The 17,907-nt window shown below is 39.5% G+C and overlaps 1 protein-coding gene across 1 annotated transcript in view; it reads left to right on the forward strand.

Annotated features, from left to right (window-relative positions):
* FIGN (fidgetin, microtubule severing factor) overlaps positions 1–13,092 on the forward strand; it is a 97,551-nt gene extending 84,459 nt beyond the window's left edge. The window contains exon 3 of the mRNA XM_062498486.1: positions 10,847–13,092. Coding sequence (XP_062354470.1) covers positions 10,855–13,092 — 2,238 coding nt within the window. The 5' untranslated portion in view covers positions 10,847–10,854. The remainder of the gene's footprint in view (positions 1–10,846) is intronic.
* The last annotated feature ends 4,815 nt before the right edge of the window (positions 13,093–17,907 follow it).

Raw genomic sequence — 17,907 nt, forward strand, 5'->3', positions numbered from 1 at the left:
GTATTTATTTTGTGAGAGGGCTTTCATTAGCGTGCATCATCAAACATCAAGTAAAATAGTGGGGAGGCGAGGTGGGGGGGAGTTGGGATTTTTTTTTAGCAGCATACAAACACAAGTGCTATTATTCTGCTATACAAATGTGTGCCTGTAGTGCGCTTTGAGATGCTAATCAGTGGAGCTTGACTTCTGTACCCTGAAGCAAATTTTAAAAGTATTTCATCATTAGGTGACTACATATGCAATAAGACTATGGACAAAATTACAGAAAAATAACGCAGATTATTGTTATTTAAGCTATCAACATACTCAGCTAGTTACTGATACAATCACTGTATGGCTTAGATTTTTGTTGTATCTTGAAGGCTGTTTACAGAAATGGCTAAATTTTTGTGATAGCTGCAAAGGGATGTGACATTTTATCAGCTGGGCCCTATAATTTCTTTCTGTTTTTAAAATAGCATGCTATTTTTTTTTTCTTGTCCTCTTTTTCTGCCTGTTTACCCTCTCAGTTCCATACTGTATGCAATACTAAGCCATTAGGATATGGCTTAACTTTTCCTGTTGCAGTTGCAGATGAACTTTATGCTTTTTTTTTTTTTTTTTTTTTTTTTGAGAAAGGAGAACCAACATCTAATATGACAAGTTAGTCTCTTTTCCTTACCATTCTCTGTAGGAATGTGGAAAAAAAATCAGTATACACAGAGTTCAGTTTCTCAGTTGAGACATTCTTTCTCTGGTGCCTTGGTGCCTGTGTGTCTAAAATATATAAATGGGGAGAGAGAGAGAGAGAGATTTCTATATTTGTCTATAGAAAATTCCCTGTTCCTCCTCTCCCGGTCCCCCAGATAATTTGTCAAGCCAACTGAACAATCTATATAGTTCCTTTCAAATGCCCAGGAAATAATACAGTGAGTCCCAAACCAAAAGCATGCAAAAAAATGGCAATCTTCCATTTTTCCAGTAGCTAATTCAGATACATTTTATTGAGTGAGCAAGAAAGAATCTTTGGAATTTGTGAAATACAGTAATTGAAAGGTTTAAGTGGGGGAAAGATTTATCTCAGCTTAGTTTTTCTAGGATGTCAGTTCTTTGGTTGTGGTTCTGCTTTTAATCTTGTTTCTCTGCTTTGGGGGGAGCAGGAAGGAAAGGAAGGGTCAGCTGCTCGCGCAGCCGAGCCGGGAAGGAGCTGTGCCGGAGCTCTTTTTTCCCTAAGAGCGTGATTAGTACAGTTCTGATGACTTAGCTTAGGTGTTCCCTACCCTGGGGAGGAAATCTCAGGTTCCCTGGGGTAACATCATCCCTTCTTACAACAACGTGATCTCCCATGTTGTAATGCAGACGTTGTTTGTTTGGGTTTTTAATGGCGACACCAAATCAGTGTACGGGTTGATAATACAGTCCTTTTGCACAGGATATTCTCTTTGGAAAGGCAGTGTGTGCCAGCAGTAGCTGCTCTGATGCGTGCAGTAGAGAAAAACGTGTGTGATGTGTGTCTGCTGCGATGGGAAAAAGGGAGAGAGTGGATGAGCTCTGCTAAGAGCTCCCTGCTCTTAATCCTGGGCCATGTCAGGAGCATTCTAAAGCAGTTTATCTTCATATGTCGTCTTGTATATAAGAAACAACACTAAACCCACCAAAACTCATTTCATATGTAGCTTTTTCCACAGCCTTCAGATCAAAGTTATTTTCTTCAGGCTGGACTAAATTATACACAGGTCCCAGGAGTGAAGGACACTGAATTAATGCACTATGTCAACCAGTCCTGGTTATAGAATATTTTTACTGAAGTGTGAGACGCAACATCCCTTTACTATTTCATTAAAAATTAATGTGCAGATTGCCAAAAAGCATAAATAACGTAAACAATTTTTGTGAAAGCTTTGTATACTGTGGACACATGTTAAGGATATTTTTTTCTTGAATATCAGATTACTTCTATATATACATTTAATCACTATTTGTTCTCATTTAGCTAATTAGCAGAGGTACTCTAATCTGAGTAAAGCAACTGTTCATACCTATCCTACAAGGGTAGGTTTTGAAATAAGTGCTTTAAAAGGAAAGCGTATTCCTGGTTCCAAGCTGGATCATTGTGCTACTGGCCCATATAAATTTGCTTTTTCATTTATGCTAGTTGAATGTAATGGGTAAAACCTGAGCTTTACCTTCATATTTGTAAAGCAAATAAAGCTGGCTAGATGAATCTCTGGAATTAACGTTTTGTTGCTGTACATAAAGCTGTGAAATACATACCTACTTTTTTAGATATGATGAGTTAAAAATATATTAAATTATAGTGGAATTTATACAGAGTGCGGCTGCTGTTAATTGAAGGGAAATGTATTTTAAATAACATTTGCTGTCTAACTTGGTCTTACATTTTAAAGCAAGGTGATTTTCTAACATTTTGGAACAACATGATATAAAAATAATTCGGCGTCAGTTAAATCTGTGTTTATTGTGCACCCACTTTGTTCAAATAAAGTACATCCCTGTATGGCAGTTTTAACCCCATTTATCCTCATGCACAAGTGCTCACCTGTTATTTACTCACATAAGAGAAGGTCGATACTGCAGAACAAGGGGAGTGCTCTGTTGTGACATAAAACATACATATTCATCAGCTCTGCTGTCCCTTTGGACACGTGTGGTATGTCCTGATGATCTTCATTTGGCAAAAGGAAGTGAGCTTAAGAAGGAAATTGTCTTAATGGATTTACGATACATGAAAAAGGGTTTTAGAAAAGCTTTTTTAGTGGCAAGGAACTAACCAAAGCAATAATTCTAAGTGCGAATGAAAGAGTAAAAGGAAGCAACTTGCTAAAACATGATTAGCAACAGAAATGGAGAAATAACAAAATCCAATATTTGAAAATTATAATTTTCAGATATTAAAGTGGTTTTTTTTCCTAGAAGCATTTAGGTCAAGATTTGAATGTTCCATGACAGGCTCCCTAGTGCTGAAAATTTATTCCTTTTGCTTCTCACTTACTTGCTAAAAAACAAGTTCAGGGTTTTGTGTTTCACCTGCTTCAGCTGATTATGTGAGAAACACGATAAAGCATGAAGGTATTTTGTCTGCTCTGCTTTTAAGGATTTGTGTTACGCTCTTTCAAGGTAAATGTGCCTCAGACTCCACTTCTTGAAGAAAAACCAAATAGAAGGCTACTTCTGCTATTTTTGTCGCCTAAAAAGAGAATATATGTTTTGCTGTACTTCTAAAAGCTTCAGTTGAGTTTATTTGAGCCTTGAAATAAGCACTTCACTGGGAGAACAATCACTCCATGTCGAAAATATTTTGCATTTTCAAATATACATAAATACTTGTGCCAAGTGGCCAAACTCTGTATTTGTTCATTATATTTTATGTGAATATTCTAATTCTCAGACTCACTAGTTACCCTACAGCAGTTACATTGATTTTCGTGTTTATATGGGCATAAATTGCAGATTATGTGGTATATTAAATCTTTTAAAAATGCATTATAGCCATAAGTGTGTATTCAGTGAGCTGCAAAAGGTAATTTTTTCATGTTAGTTATGCTTACATTTGTTTACAGCTATTGTTCTTGTGAGTATTCTCTCAGAAATTATTATGATCTTATTCATCTGGCACTGACAAAGAATGCTAACTCTTTTAAAGAAATGGTAGTGTTCAGAGCTACTTGACAAAAACAGCTTAAAAATGTTTAAATCCTGGCAAAACGAAGCATCATAATAGAGTAAAAGAAAATTCAATTATTGTTTTCCTTAGTGTGTTTTTTAGTTGGTTTAGAAAAGTGCTATGAGCAAATTAATGTGGCAAGGGCAAACTGACATAATAAAATATTTCAAAGATAAACTGCTTTTAATCACAAACATGACAAATCTTCTCCATGGATGGGTTCCAAAGCACGTGTGCATATCTGGTTTTGCTTATGGTACACGGTGATTGTGCATCAATGCACACAGCAAGGATGTTTTTGTGTCAGGAACCACTGCTGCGAAGAAACCAACCACTCTAAGGTGGGCATTGGGCTGAGAGGTCCCAGGAGTGCCTCAGGAGCAGCTCCAGTCCCTACCAGCCATGGCTGTGAGGATGGCTCCAGCTGCATCCTGCTTCTGCTGGCAAAATATGCCAGTGTCATCTCTGGACGTAGCTTCCCTTTGCTTGCTTGGCTATTATTTCTCCTTATTTCTGTTTCTTCAGCCTTTGAAGCTAATGGATCTTCTAAAGGCTGCTTAGCCAGAAATGTCTTTGTGATTATCAAAGGCTGCTGTATGTAAATGGCAGGGAGGGGGCTTGTGGGAAGAGAACTCATTTGCTGTAGATGTATTGCAGTTTGCTGTTGTAAGGTGTGAACAGGAGATTTTAAAAGAATAATCATTTGTCAGTATTTAAATTAGATAATTGGGGTGTATCAGTTTGGAATTAGTTTTTAATTTTGTAATTTAGTTCTTAACCATTCCAGGCTCGCATAAAATATGTTACATTTTTCTTACCGCTTTCATCTCTAAGTGCTGTTGACATATATGTGATCCTCAATATTACTCATGATTTGTTTTGTTTTAAAGATTGAAATGCTTTCACTATCTTTGCTAGATGGAAATCATATTGTAAATACCCTGCCAACAGCTTGCTCCCACTGATGTGCAGGGCATGAATATATAAGAAGAGGAAGAACAGACCCCTACCAAGAAAATGCTGAGAGCATTTCCAGGCCTGTTTTTATGGGTTTGTGGTGCCGCTTACTGAAATAAAGCTTACAAAGTTGGGACTGTACAGCTGGGCATCTCAGTTGGAGGCTCATTCTCCCACCGAGTCCTTTGACGTCAAAGGAGTTCCTCATGGACTAGAGCAGAGGTCTTCACTGAGTAATTAGAAAATAAATGTGGGAATCATTTTCTTTCAGTTTTTTTTTCCCTTGCAAAACATAATTAGCTCAATCCGCTCTTCAAAATTCTCCCTGTTTCCAATTAAGATAGATCAGTTGCACTATCTTCAAACAGCTGAAATTATGCTTATTAATAAAAAATTGAGTGTAAAAGAATTGTTTTATCTTGAATTAATTTTTATTATTATGGGACATATGACAGTATACAGTCTTATAAAATATTATCAGATTTACTACAAATCCAGGGAGCTGTGTGTCCTACATCTTGCACAGCGGTTACAGTATGACTCATTTATTCTGCTCTGCCCCATACTTGAAAAGGACTTTAAAATGTGACTTTAGGGCCTGATTCTCAAGGTACTAACACCTTCAGCCCACACTGAAGTAAGGGTTTTGAGGTATATACTGGCATGTTCCCAATGAAACACCTATTCAAGTCAGTAGCTCTTTTGGCAGAGCCAATCTCCGCATGTCCACAAGAAGCAAATCCTTGGTTAAAATCATTATGGTCTGTTGTGTAAATACTCAGCATCTTGAATAACTGGGGACAGAGCTGAGGGTAGTAGTTCAGTGGGCAGGGACAGTTTTTGGGGTCCTAGGCTAAATGTGTAAGCAATCCAAAGTGATGACGTTCACACGCACTTTCAATTGAGTCTAGAGGGAAAGTGTTGTTGGTACCTAGAGCTGTGGCTTTGGAGTTATTTCTTACCTTGCAGCAGTGTGGTCCTACCTGTCTGCTATGGACACTTAGCAGAAGAATCCATTTGCTTTCACCCCTGATGCAGTGCAGTCCTTTTCAACAGGGCATTAGGTAGTTGCTTGGATCATATTTAACAACAGGCCTAAAGTTAAGAACCAGCTTGACTCCTGATGCTTGCAAAGGAAGCTGCAGATTTGTGCTAGGTAGGACCTCTGCACTGCAGGGGTGTTTGGGGCAGGAAAAGAGAGATCCCAAGAAAAGAAGAATTACTTTCTTTTGTCTCAGGTATGTTGAAGGAACAGTTGAAGGCCCCTGATCCAAACTGAAACTTTGGTAGCTGGTCGGGAAGGTTGGTGTACTGCCTTAGTTCTAGTGCCTTGTGCACAGCAGCTCTGGGACATTAGGGTTTTTTTCCACCAGCGTCTGTAGAAGTGCAGTGCAATCTCTTCCAGTATCTTCAGAAATCTCTTTAATTTTATTATTTTATTAGAGCTGTGAATAGATGAGAGCTTTACTGAAGTCCCAGTATCCTTTCTCTAAAGCACATTGTTGCTAGGCAAGTTGGTGAGATGGGACGCTGTAAAATCTTTGTGGTGGTTTTACCCAGTGTGGTCCTATTTCTGGACTGTGTCTCCATGCCTGTTTTCTACAGAAACCCTTGTATTTAAATTGAAATAAAAGGCTAGTTATTTATCTTTTTTGACAGATATAATCCTGTAAGGGGATGAGAAGTTTTGACCTGGTGCTCAGGGCACCAGCACTGGGGGGGTTCTTTGTATGTACAAACTCATCTGAGCTCCCAGCAGGATCAGGTCCTGTTGGACAGTGAGGATGTGTAGGATATTGCTTGTTCCTTTTCGTGTTCAGATTGCAATGTTAGTTTTCCGTAACTCTGGCACTTTTTCCTTTTATTTCATTTTTGTTTGTTTGTTTGTTTTTAATTTGAATTCATGTATCTGAATATGTAAGTGGCTTTTGGCCATATGGAATTATTATATGTGCAACTGATGAAGTATTGTGTATTAGATTTTCTGTTTTCAGGCTAAGCACAATATTAGAAGAGGAAATATGGTCAAACGCTAAATTTGAAGTAATTCCATAATGAAATTGTTGACTATAATTACTTTAAGTGTAATCTGGATAGATCCAACTGTAGGAATTGTGGAGCAGGGATGTATAGCAAGGCTGTCAGGACAAGGAAAAATAGATACTGCTAAAATAGCCTACCCTGCCTCTCTATATAATGTATTAAATTTATCTTAAAAGCAATTCTCTGATAAGTACATACCTGTACTTAAAGAACAGAATCCTTTCCTTTTGCCTTTTACAGCCCATACCAGCACACTTTACACAGTTCAAAAATGTCGACAGTTCAGAGGATTCCTAAGTTAGCAAAGAATTTTTTTTAAAAATAATACATTCAGCCTTGCATTGCTTCTGGATTTTCAAAAAGTTATTAACCAAATATACTATCTGCAGTACTGTGGTTTATGTCAGAGTTTAAATTACGCTAAAATAAAAAAATGCAACCTCTAAATATGCCCTCCCTGATTTACCTGATTTTAGATGTTTATATCAGCATTTGGACTCATAACAAAAGAAATGCAGAAATAGGTATCAGCTCAAACAAAAAGCAATTAATAAAATACAATTTGAAACATGGAGAGGAAGTGGCTACAAACATTAAGCAATTTGAGGCTGAGGGTGGGCAGAGGGAAGGGGAATGTTTGCATAATTAAAAGTACAACAGCTGCTGCTTCTCCTTTTTTTTTTGTCCCAAATCAGACATTTGACTTTTGTCAAACAATTTGTGAACTATTATCAAATAGAGTCAAACCTAGCGGAAGTTTTCTGCTTATTCAATTAATATCAAATTGAGGAAATGGCTCTTTGTGCCCCCCAGTCTAGACCATTCCAGCAGACTTAATGTAAATTCGGATTTCTTCACTGCTTATTAATGCAAAAAAAATATGCTTATGGTTAAATATTAACCTATGCTTCCAAATAACACTAATGATTGCGATGTGCTGGAATAAATGCTCATGTTTCATGAGATGAGAACAGTCCTGTTCTCTTAAGCTTATCTAATCAAAGTCTAATCCTGCCTTTACAGCCTTTGTTAAATGCACTGGTATTTAATATGCATCAATAAATAAACTTTCAATTATTGTTCAGTGAGCATATCCAAAGATAGCATGACAGTGTGAAACTACTGGTCTATCTAGCAATTATTCTAAATAAAGAATGCCGATTTATGTGATTTTTCCCTCCTCTTATAATGGATAATTTAGATTTTCTGACATTCTTTTGCAGCCTCATAATAAGGAAAAGAAATTAATCTAGACGAATAAAATTCAAGGAATTGAATTTTTGCACAATCGAAATACATCTCCTCACTGTGACTATAAATTTATTATTTTGTTTTAAGAACACATGATCCATTCTAAATAAAAAAGACCAACTGATGAAATTTTTTAAGTATTTGTATAAGGTATTGTGAAAAGTTTACAGAGTAGGTAGTGTGTGGTGTTGAGCTCTGACCCAGTACATTCTTTTATCTCTTTAAATTGAATAGGCTTTCTTTTAGAAGCAGTTAAAAACAATGTGCCAAAAGCATATTCATTAGCTACAGTACAAATGCAGCCCTATGAGGTTCTCTGCCCCATCCATGTCTATTTTGCCTTCTTTTTCCAAAGTTCTGCTGCTGCTTTAGTGCATTCTTTGCAAAGAGTCTTTCCCATGGCATCTGTTCATTAGTGAAACATCAACCTACTCAAGTTTTTCTGCATCTCTGTAACAGGAGCCTTCAGTGTTTTGGTAACCTTATAAGCAAAACATTGCAGAACACAGGTTTTGTTTGTTTATTGGTTTTGTTTGACTTTTTTTAATGGGGCAGTGAACTTGTATGCTGTCATGCAGTTCTACGTTACATGAACATTAATATTTTTGGCTTTTAAGAAAGCTTGTGGTATTTCTCATGACATTAGAATGATTTCAGATACTGATTACTGGCAATTGGCTCTTGGTGATTTGTTCTTCAGATTTCCAGCAGAATTTAATGACGTGTGATTTCTGGAAACTTCTGATAATTTCTCATTAAAATTGCATTTTTTAAATCCAAGTATTTAAATACATGGTTTCTGTAATTTCTCCCATTTTCGTGATATACTTACTCCCTCTGAAAGGTAACGGTTGAAACATCAGAAACAATTAGCAAAAAGAATTATATTAATGCTAAATGATAGAAATAAATCTGACAAAACCTCAGTCTCAAAGCAGCATTTGTCAAAAGCACTTCTCTGAATTAACTTTTCTAGGATAACTGTGTAATTGTTAACAGACATTTTTTATCAAGTTGTCAAAGTGTTTGAAAAATGAGAGAGAAAGAGAATGCTCAGGAAGTAAAAAATCCACAAGTAATCAATGGCATGCTCAGGGAGAGTGAGATTTGTACTAGTTGTACTAATAAAATATAAGGCTCAATTAGAGGTACTTTGCCATTTTCAGCCTAAATTTAAATGATTTGGTGATTTGCAAATACATGAATCCAAAAAAAGAAAAAAAAGGAATCCAAATGCAAATGAGTGTAACCACAATAAAATATAATTGCAAATGAATCTGTTGCTTTATTCATTTATTGTGTAATTACTGCAATCCTTCCCACCTTGTTTTCAGTATTTCTTAATCATTAAGTCGGAAGCATGACAGCAGTGCCAGCCCTGGCATGATTCTCTTTGACTAAAACCTTGTAAATTAACACAATTAGCACAGCATCATCCTGCTAATTAACTTCCAGTGTCTGGTGCAGTGGTTTTGCAAACAAGGAAGAGGGAGTCAGAAGGGAATAAACATGCCATTCTGTTACCAAACTGTGTGCTGTGTTAGGTTTAGCTCAGCGAGGCTAAGCTGGCCATGTCAGATGCCAGAGTCAGGCAATGAAGAGCTAAAGGGGCTGGGGAGAGAAACAGGAGGGGGTAGAAGCTGTCAAAATAGACTGCAGTAATTCAGAGGGGAGCTAGTGCCACAGATGCTTCATCTCGACTAGGCCTCCTCCTTATCAGGGAATCTGTGCCAGAGGGCACAAGACTGTTTGCAAAAATCACTTTTGGTAATACGAGAGAGATTAAGGAGGTCTGTTTGATACAGCTGTACAAAACCCAGCAATGTGTCTACCATGCATAGGTACAAGTTGGAGGGGGTTATCTTAACACTTGTAAATTGCTCTTACCCATTGCAGTGGAATATGAAGAGGAGAGATAATTCACATCCCATTATTAAAAGATTAATTGCTTTGAAATGACATTTGCATTTATTCTTTTTTTTTTATTATTATTATAGGTTTGGTTTTGGTTTTCTATTGTTTGTTTCAGGGATTTTTTTATAGCTAGCTGTGGAAGCCACAGAACTTTCAGGGACTTGGCTTCATTTCTTTTTCCTTTTCTTCATCCTTTTTTTTTTCCTTTATTTTTTTTCTTTAACCCTCTCTCTTTGTACCCTGGAGGCTGTGAAGCAGAGGGGGGGAAGAGAAAGCAAGCAAGGAGACCGACAGACAAGTCATGCTTGTTTTTTTTTTTTCCAGACCCTCAACAACAGAACTGAGAGGCAGAAAGGAGCCAGTTGTAATTCATACCGAGTTGTAGGCTTTGTGTGATGAAAGCGACAGAGCGCTGCCTGGGAGATTGCTTTGCTGCACTCCACGAAGCAGATTTGAAACTGTCGTGGACCACTTTAGATGAGAGTTGGATTATGGAATGACCTGCTATGTCTGTGTCATATTGTTCTGCGCAGGGTGCATTATACTCTGCTAACTAGGTGTTCAGTACCAAATAAGAGAGGTATCCTAGATGTGATCTGTCAGCTGTGTCTCATATTTTTATATTGGTTAAAATATAAAACTGAAACAGTGATGAAAGAGGACAGAGCAGTTGGATGCCCTGTATGTTTACAGTGAATCTCCACTCTGAGTATTTAAAATATACTGAGTTTTATTTAATTAGTTTGAGAGCTATAGCATTGCCTATATTTTTTTAAACAAAAAATTGACCCCCTACTGAATTGGCAAAAAATTCGTCTATGTGTGTATGTGCCTGTAACAATCCAACCATACCACTTCTTAAGGGCGTTACCTTTTCTTTCCTTAAGGACTTGTGGTGTTAGGTACAGTGTTTCAGAGAGCTTCAGACGTTCACAGACTATATGTTTGAGAACTCATTTAAAAACACAAGGAAAAACCTGAGGTCACTGTTAACTTTGTTGTTTCCTACTGCCGTAGGCTTGAAGATGCAGTGGACGCCAGAGCATGCCCAGTGGCCAGAACAGCACTTCGATATCACTTCAACCACCCGGTCCCCAGCCCACAAGGTGGAAGCCTACCGAGGGCACCTGCAGCGTACATATCAGTACGCCTGGGCCAACGACGACATCTCGGCTTTGACCGCCTCCAACCTTCTGAAAAAGTATGCAGAAAAATATTCCGGGATTTTGGAAGGCCCGGCTGAGCGACCCATTCTCAGCAATTACTCTGAAGCTCCCTCGGGGCTGGTGAATGGCCGGAAGAATGAAAGTGAGCCTTGGCAGCCATCCTTGAACTCGGAGAGCGTGTATCCCATGAACTGTGTCCCAGATGTCATCACCGCCAGCAAAGCTGGGGTAAGTGCAGCCCTCCCTCCCGCAGATGTCTCAGCCAGCATTGGGAGCTCTCCTGGGGTGGCCAGTAACTTGGCTGAACCCAGCTACTCCAGCAGCACCTGTGGAAGTCACACCGTTCCCAGTCTCCATTCAGGGCTCCCATCTCAGGAATATGCCACAGGATACAATGGCTCATATTTGCATACCAGTTACAGCGGCCAGCCAGCACCTGCACTTCCATCCCCTCATCCATCCCCCCTGCATAGCTCGGGACTTTTACAGCCCCCACCGCCGCCACCACCAGCCCTCGTCCCTGGCTACAACGGGACCTCCAATCTCTCCGGTTACAGCTACCCTTCCGCCAGTTATCCTCCTCAAACCGCTGTTGGCCCTGGGTACAGCCCTGGGGGTGCCCCGCCACCCTCGGCTTACCTGCCTTCAGGAATCCCTGCTCCAACCCCTCTGCCCCCAACCACTGTCCCCAGCTACTCCTACCAGGGCCACGGTCTGACACCAATCGCGCCGTCTGCCCTGACAAACAGTTCAGCCAGCTCTCTCAAAAGGAAAGCTTTCTACATGGCAGGGCAAGGAGAAATGGACTCCAGTTATGGAAATTACAGCTACGGCCAACAGAGATCTACACAGAGTCCAATGTATCGAATGCCAGACAACAGCATTTCAAATGCAAACAGAGGGAATGGTTTTGACAGAAGTGCTGAAACATCATCCTTAGCATTTAAGCCAACAAAGCAGCTAATGTCCTCTGAACAGCAAAGGAAATTCAGTAGCCAGTCCAGTAGGGCTTTAACACCCCCATCCTATAGTACTGCTAAAAACTCACTGGGTTCGAGATCGAGTGACTCGTTTGGGAAGTATAGCTCCCCAGTAATGAATGAGCATGGTGACGAGCACAGACAGCTCCTCCCTCACCCAATGCAAGGCCCGGGACTTCGTGCAGCTACCTCATCCAACCACTCTGTGGACGAGCAACTGAAGAATACTGACACACACCTCATTGACCTTGTTACCAATGAGATTATCAACCAAGGACCTCCCGTGGACTGGAGCGACATTGCTGGCCTAGATCTAGTAAAGGCCGTCATTAAGGAGGAGGTTTTATGGCCAGTATTGAGGTCAGATGCATTCAATGGACTGACTGCTCTACCTCGGAGCATCCTTTTATTTGGACCTCGGGGAACAGGCAAAACATTAATGGGCAGATGTATAGCTAGTCAGCTGGGGGCCACGTTTTTCAAAATCACTGGCTCTGGCCTTGTCACAAAGTGGTTAGGGGAAGGAGAAAAAATTGTCCATGCATCCTTCCTCGTGGCAAGGTGTCGCCAACCCTCGGTGATTTTTGTTAGTGACATTGACATGCTCCTTTCCTCGCAAGTGAGTGAAGAACATAGTCCAGTAAGTCGGATGAGAACCGAGTTCCTTATGCAGCTGGACACTGTACTGACTTCTGCTGAGGACCAAATAGTAGTAATTTGCGCCACGAGTAAACCAGAAGAAATTGATGAATCTCTTCGAAGGTACTTCATGAAACGACTTTTAATCCCACTTCCTGACAGCACAGCGAGACACCAGATAATAGTACAACTGCTCTCACAGCACAATTACTGTCTCAATGACAAGGAGGTTGCACTGCTTGTCCAGCGCACAGAAGGCTTTTCTGGACTAGATGTGGCTCACTTGTGTCAGGAAGCCGTGGTGGGCCCACTCCATGCCATGCCAGCCACAGACCTTTCAGCCATTATGCCCAGCCAGTTGAGGCCAGTTACATATCAAGACTTTGAAAATGCTTTCTGCAAGATACAGCCTAGCATATCTCAAAAAGAGCTTGATACATACGTTGAATGGAACAAAATGTTTGGTTGCAGTCAGTGATGCTACTTAAAAAAAAAAAGTAATGAATGTTGGCACACACAGAATCTGCTACATAGGGGTAGAGAACCCTTTTCAGTAGTGTTAAAATTGCAAAGGGTACTGGGAAGACTACGATTTACCTTGCCTCTAAAGAGCCAGGGTATACTTGAAGGAAAAGTGCATCAAACAAGAGCTGCTGATCTGAAAAAGCCACACATGACAGAAAGCGTGTGTTGATGCTCAGTTCTGTTCAAGCTAGACAATACTCACCAAGGAGCAAGGTGCAAGTGGGTTGATTTCAGAAGGACATGAACCCTGTGTGTTGATTCCATTCTGCTGTTCTTGAGATTTAGTTGCTGTCAAGTGCCTGAAGTGGTGCTTTATTTTTTGTTTGCCTCACAATTACATTGGTGGCATGTGCTAATATAAAGAGCTTTAACTTCAAACATTATTGGACTAAAGAGATGAACGGTTGTGTTGCGACAGAGAGCCAGATTTTTGCTATTCTAAGAGCAACAGTATTCCTCAATCCTGTCTGTTCTGTGGTGTTAAACTAAGAACAGGTAAAACAGGGTAATGGTAATCTGGACCTTAATTTCTGCAGTTCATTTCTTTTAATGTTCTGTCTGCAAAAACTCAGGAAAGTGATTGTGATTTGTACAGTACCTCAAAGGAATGTGTTGAAAGCACTATGTACTGCTGAGAGTTATAGGCTAGGCTTCAATGTTACTTTATATTAAATATGTATGTTTACCTCAACAATTGGAATATGGCAAGGAAAATTACTTTGAATGTATCCAGGAAAAAACTAAAGCGTGATATGACTGAAGCTTTACAGTTTTTAAAAAAAGAAACAGAAGCATTTCCCAGTGTTCAGGAACGGTTCTTTTGCCAATTTCTCACATCAAACCAGAGCAGAATGATTTTTCTTGTTGGCAAACTGTAAGAGTTTTCAGCATATTGCTCCTTGATAAGGTGATACAGTCTTTAGAAGGTGCATAGATGAATGAAAGAGCCACTTAATAGGTTTATGTTAACATCTGAAACAGTCAAGCATAAGATTTGGTAGGATTCTGAGAGGCAAATTACCTTAAGCTGTGACGGCTGGCCTTTGTTGCATGGCTCTAGTTGTAGTTTTGAGGCTATTTTGGTGAAGCTGTAGGGAGTGGAATCAGTGTAGGTCGCTGGCAGAGCTATGGGTTGCAGAGCTGTTTATAGCAGTGCAGTGGACTGTGACCAAACAAACAGTACAAATAACAAAGCAAAACTGAACCCTCAAGGTACATTTACTTCCCTTCCCAAACTGTAAAGTTGAGTTTTTGTTGTGTACGTATGGCTTCATTGTCCTTAATGCAATCTTCATTTAGCATCCATTAGAAATCTTTCAGGCTGGAGTGTGCCCACCATTATTTCTACCTCAGTTTTGTTACGTTTCTCTTGGAAAGCAAAGTAATGAATAGGGCAAAAACCACCACCAACGCAAGTCAGATTACATTAGGAATGCAAACCTGCTAAACAAGTTTCAGAGAGCTGCTGTTTTTTCCCCTGAAGTCAAGTTTTTCTCTGTGTTAGTGCTCTTTCCCCCCTCCTTTTTCCTCCCCTTCCCCCCCCCCCCCCCCCATATACATATTCTGGTGTCTTCCTTCTGGAAAGACTAGCTGGCATGTGTGGCATTTTGCTCAGTTCTCCCTCACCCCGGCCCCCCTTTCTTTTTATCCTTTAATGCTTTCCCTGCAACTCTTTTGGTGACAGCTGACTGATGTTGGGTAATGTCTCTGAGCAAGAGCAGTGCATGTTGCAGCTGCCCAAGGCCTCTGCCATCACATGAACAAAACAGCCTTGCTTTTTGAATGTATTTTTTGTTTGTTTACTTTAAGGAAACAGTAACAAAACTGTTGCAAAGCACTGGCATTTAATGTTTCTCTTAAGTAATGTACGTCAAGACCATTAAATAAATGCACTGAAAAGCCCCAAGAAGAGAGATACCAATCTGTTACTAGGTCATGTTTGTCTTCTCAAAAATTGTACAGACCTTGTCCATTTTGTTAAATCAATGGAGACGTTTAGCATTCAGAAAGCTAATGAGGGATTTTGTGATATTGCTGGAAATTTATGACTCTTGATTATTACTTTTCTTTATTTTTCCTTTAAGATATATATATATATTTAGATAGAACATGCTAAAAACAGAGCAAATAAACCAAAATCTAATTTAAGATGGATTCCTGGCAAACATTTTGTCTATCTAAAACTTTATGTTTTAAGCATAAAAGTACCATTTTAAAAACAGTGCCTTTCATTAAGGATCTAGAAAGTAAGACTTAAGTACATCACCTGCTTTTCTTCTTTTTTTTCTTTTTTTTTTCTTTTTCTTTTCAACAGCAATTACAGTCTATGATCCTTGTTATGACCCAGTCTTTCTGCTTCCCCAAACCTCCATAGGCTGCTTCTTCACCCCGGTCATTCCACCATCCTCATGTCTGGGAGATGCTGATGTCCCTATTAGCTGTAGGTTCACACTGATCACACTGGCAAGTACACTGTTGCAGATCGCTGACCCAATTTCTGTCTTAGACATTGCCTTTCATATCTGCTGTTGAGCTGTGCTCATTTAAAAGGCTCAGACAAGTTTTGATAAACTATTTCTTCCAACTGTACTACTACCAAATTTTTTTGCAGCTTGTAAAATGAAAACTACGTGAGTGTTCTTTCCCCACTCTTTTTATCCTGTAGCAGAACCAAAAGCAAACAAAATTATAGACAGTCCCTTTGGCTTCCAGCTTTAAGTCATTCTCTTTAAAAAGTCACTCTGGGAAATGGATTTTTCAGATGTTAACCAAAGTGAGAAGCAGGCAGAAACTGAAATGGTGTGAAAAAAATGCAGGTTCCACACACACATGTTCATGTTCTCCCAGTCTCAATTCAGCTTTAGGGCAGCAGAAGTGAAAAACTTCACCCTCACCCTATCACAGCTGCTGTAAGGGGAGGAAAACAGAGCCAGATTGTTACCCAAATCTTTCCTTATCAGCAGCTGTCCTTGGTATAGCTTTGGGAGGGTGCCTGTTGAATTTGGTGGGAACTGCAGCAGGAGGCACATCAACCCTTCTCCAAATTGATTTCTGGCCACTCCTTTGATGGAATTCAGGCTGAGCTGGCTAAATCCCCTGCCATGTCCTGTCCTTCTTATTGTTTTCCTTCCTTCCCCACGTTCAGCCCCTGTTTTGTCCCTAGTGAGCAGGTTTTGGCAGGCTGCTGGTCCTTCACCCTTCTCAGCAGCCTTCTAGTCAAAGAGCATCCAGGAAGGCTGAAGCATGATCCTGAACTTGAGCGGGTTCCAAAGAGTAGGATTGGTTTTGAGAAGAGAGACAAAATATGCTTTAATGGTGTTTCTGGGATTAAATATTTGCTGGTCTTAGACATTTCCATGGTAGAAAACTGTTGTCTTTTACTATTGGACAGAGCTGGAGGCTGCTGCCACAGAAATGTCCAGTTGGTTGGCTGGGGCTTCCTGCCACTGACACAACCCTGAATTTTAAGGAACCTGAAATGGTTAAAAAGCATCTGCTGTGTCAGCCTATCACTGCAGATGCTTTACATCGTTTTTTATGTGTGAGTTCCATTCTGCAGCTACTCCTTTTCTTCCTTGTACCTTCAGTAATAATTTCTATTGCAACAAAAGTGAAATAAATTGGAGGAATATTCCTGCACATGGAAGAATCAATATCAATTCAAGGAGGAGTTCATAATGACCTTATGTGAGACAGAAATGGAAATACTCTGTACTTCTGGCATATTTCTCTTCAAAATATTTAGAACATTAGTGACAATATATAAAAGTTTGCTGACTGAGCTGATCAATGGAATGTGAAGGCAGTTTACTTTAAGACTATTTACTTTCACATGGATTATTTATCTATTAGTCAGTCTGTATTCTACTCAAATGCAGATAGATGGGCAAAATGTTTTCTTGAGCATTACAAACCTACCAAGGAGAAAATCAACCATCTGACTAAAATACATAGGCCAAACACCATCTGGGTGTCTATGCCAGCTGTTTGGAGGCTGTGCTCTGTAAAATGGTACAAGGTCATGTTTCGGTGGATTTTCATAGGCTGTTTCTTTAGGGGATTGTCTAGTTAAAGAGTTACAAATTAATTCCTGCATCAAGATGTTAATACATTGAAAGCAAATTTGGGGATATGACCAGGGTTTTCACTGTCTGCAAATACAAATGACTTCAGGTAAAGGGCTGTTCTTATAATCCTCCTGCATTTTTCTCTCAAGCACTCCAGTGCGAGAGTTTATTATTCAGATCTGAAGGATACACTTTGTCACAAAACAAGGCCACCAAAAGTTGTAGGGCCTCCTACACTTTCACTTCGACCAGTTTGAAGGTGGTATAACCCTTTTGACTTAAAGGAATTACTCCTGATTTCTGCCCTTGTTAGAAAAGTCATCACTCCAATGTATAATAATCTATATCTGTTGGTTTTCATCATCAGCTCTGAAAGCTAACATTGTCCTCACAGCACTAACTCCTTCCCATCTTGTATGTGTGCATGTGTGTATATAATATTTATATGTGCATACACACCATGTCCAAAAATAGCTTTGTCTCTTTACTTAAAAAAGAAAAAAAATTGAAAAAAGGAAAAGTCATTTAATTGTCTGCAGATTTATATGAAGCACATTAGTAAACATGGAGATATTAGTATTTCAGAATTCAAAAAAAGCCCAGCTGTGCTGGTGACTAACCAATACATGAACTGAAGCTCACACTCTGCAAGGACCTTTGGTTGACATTCGATTTTGAACCTGCCAGATGCATTTTTGTGA

Source organism: Cinclus cinclus, chromosome 9 (genome assembly GCF_963662255.1).
Source record: "Cinclus cinclus chromosome 9, bCinCin1.1, whole genome shotgun sequence".
Classification (NCBI taxonomy): domain Eukaryota; kingdom Metazoa; phylum Chordata; class Aves; order Passeriformes; family Cinclidae; genus Cinclus; species Cinclus cinclus.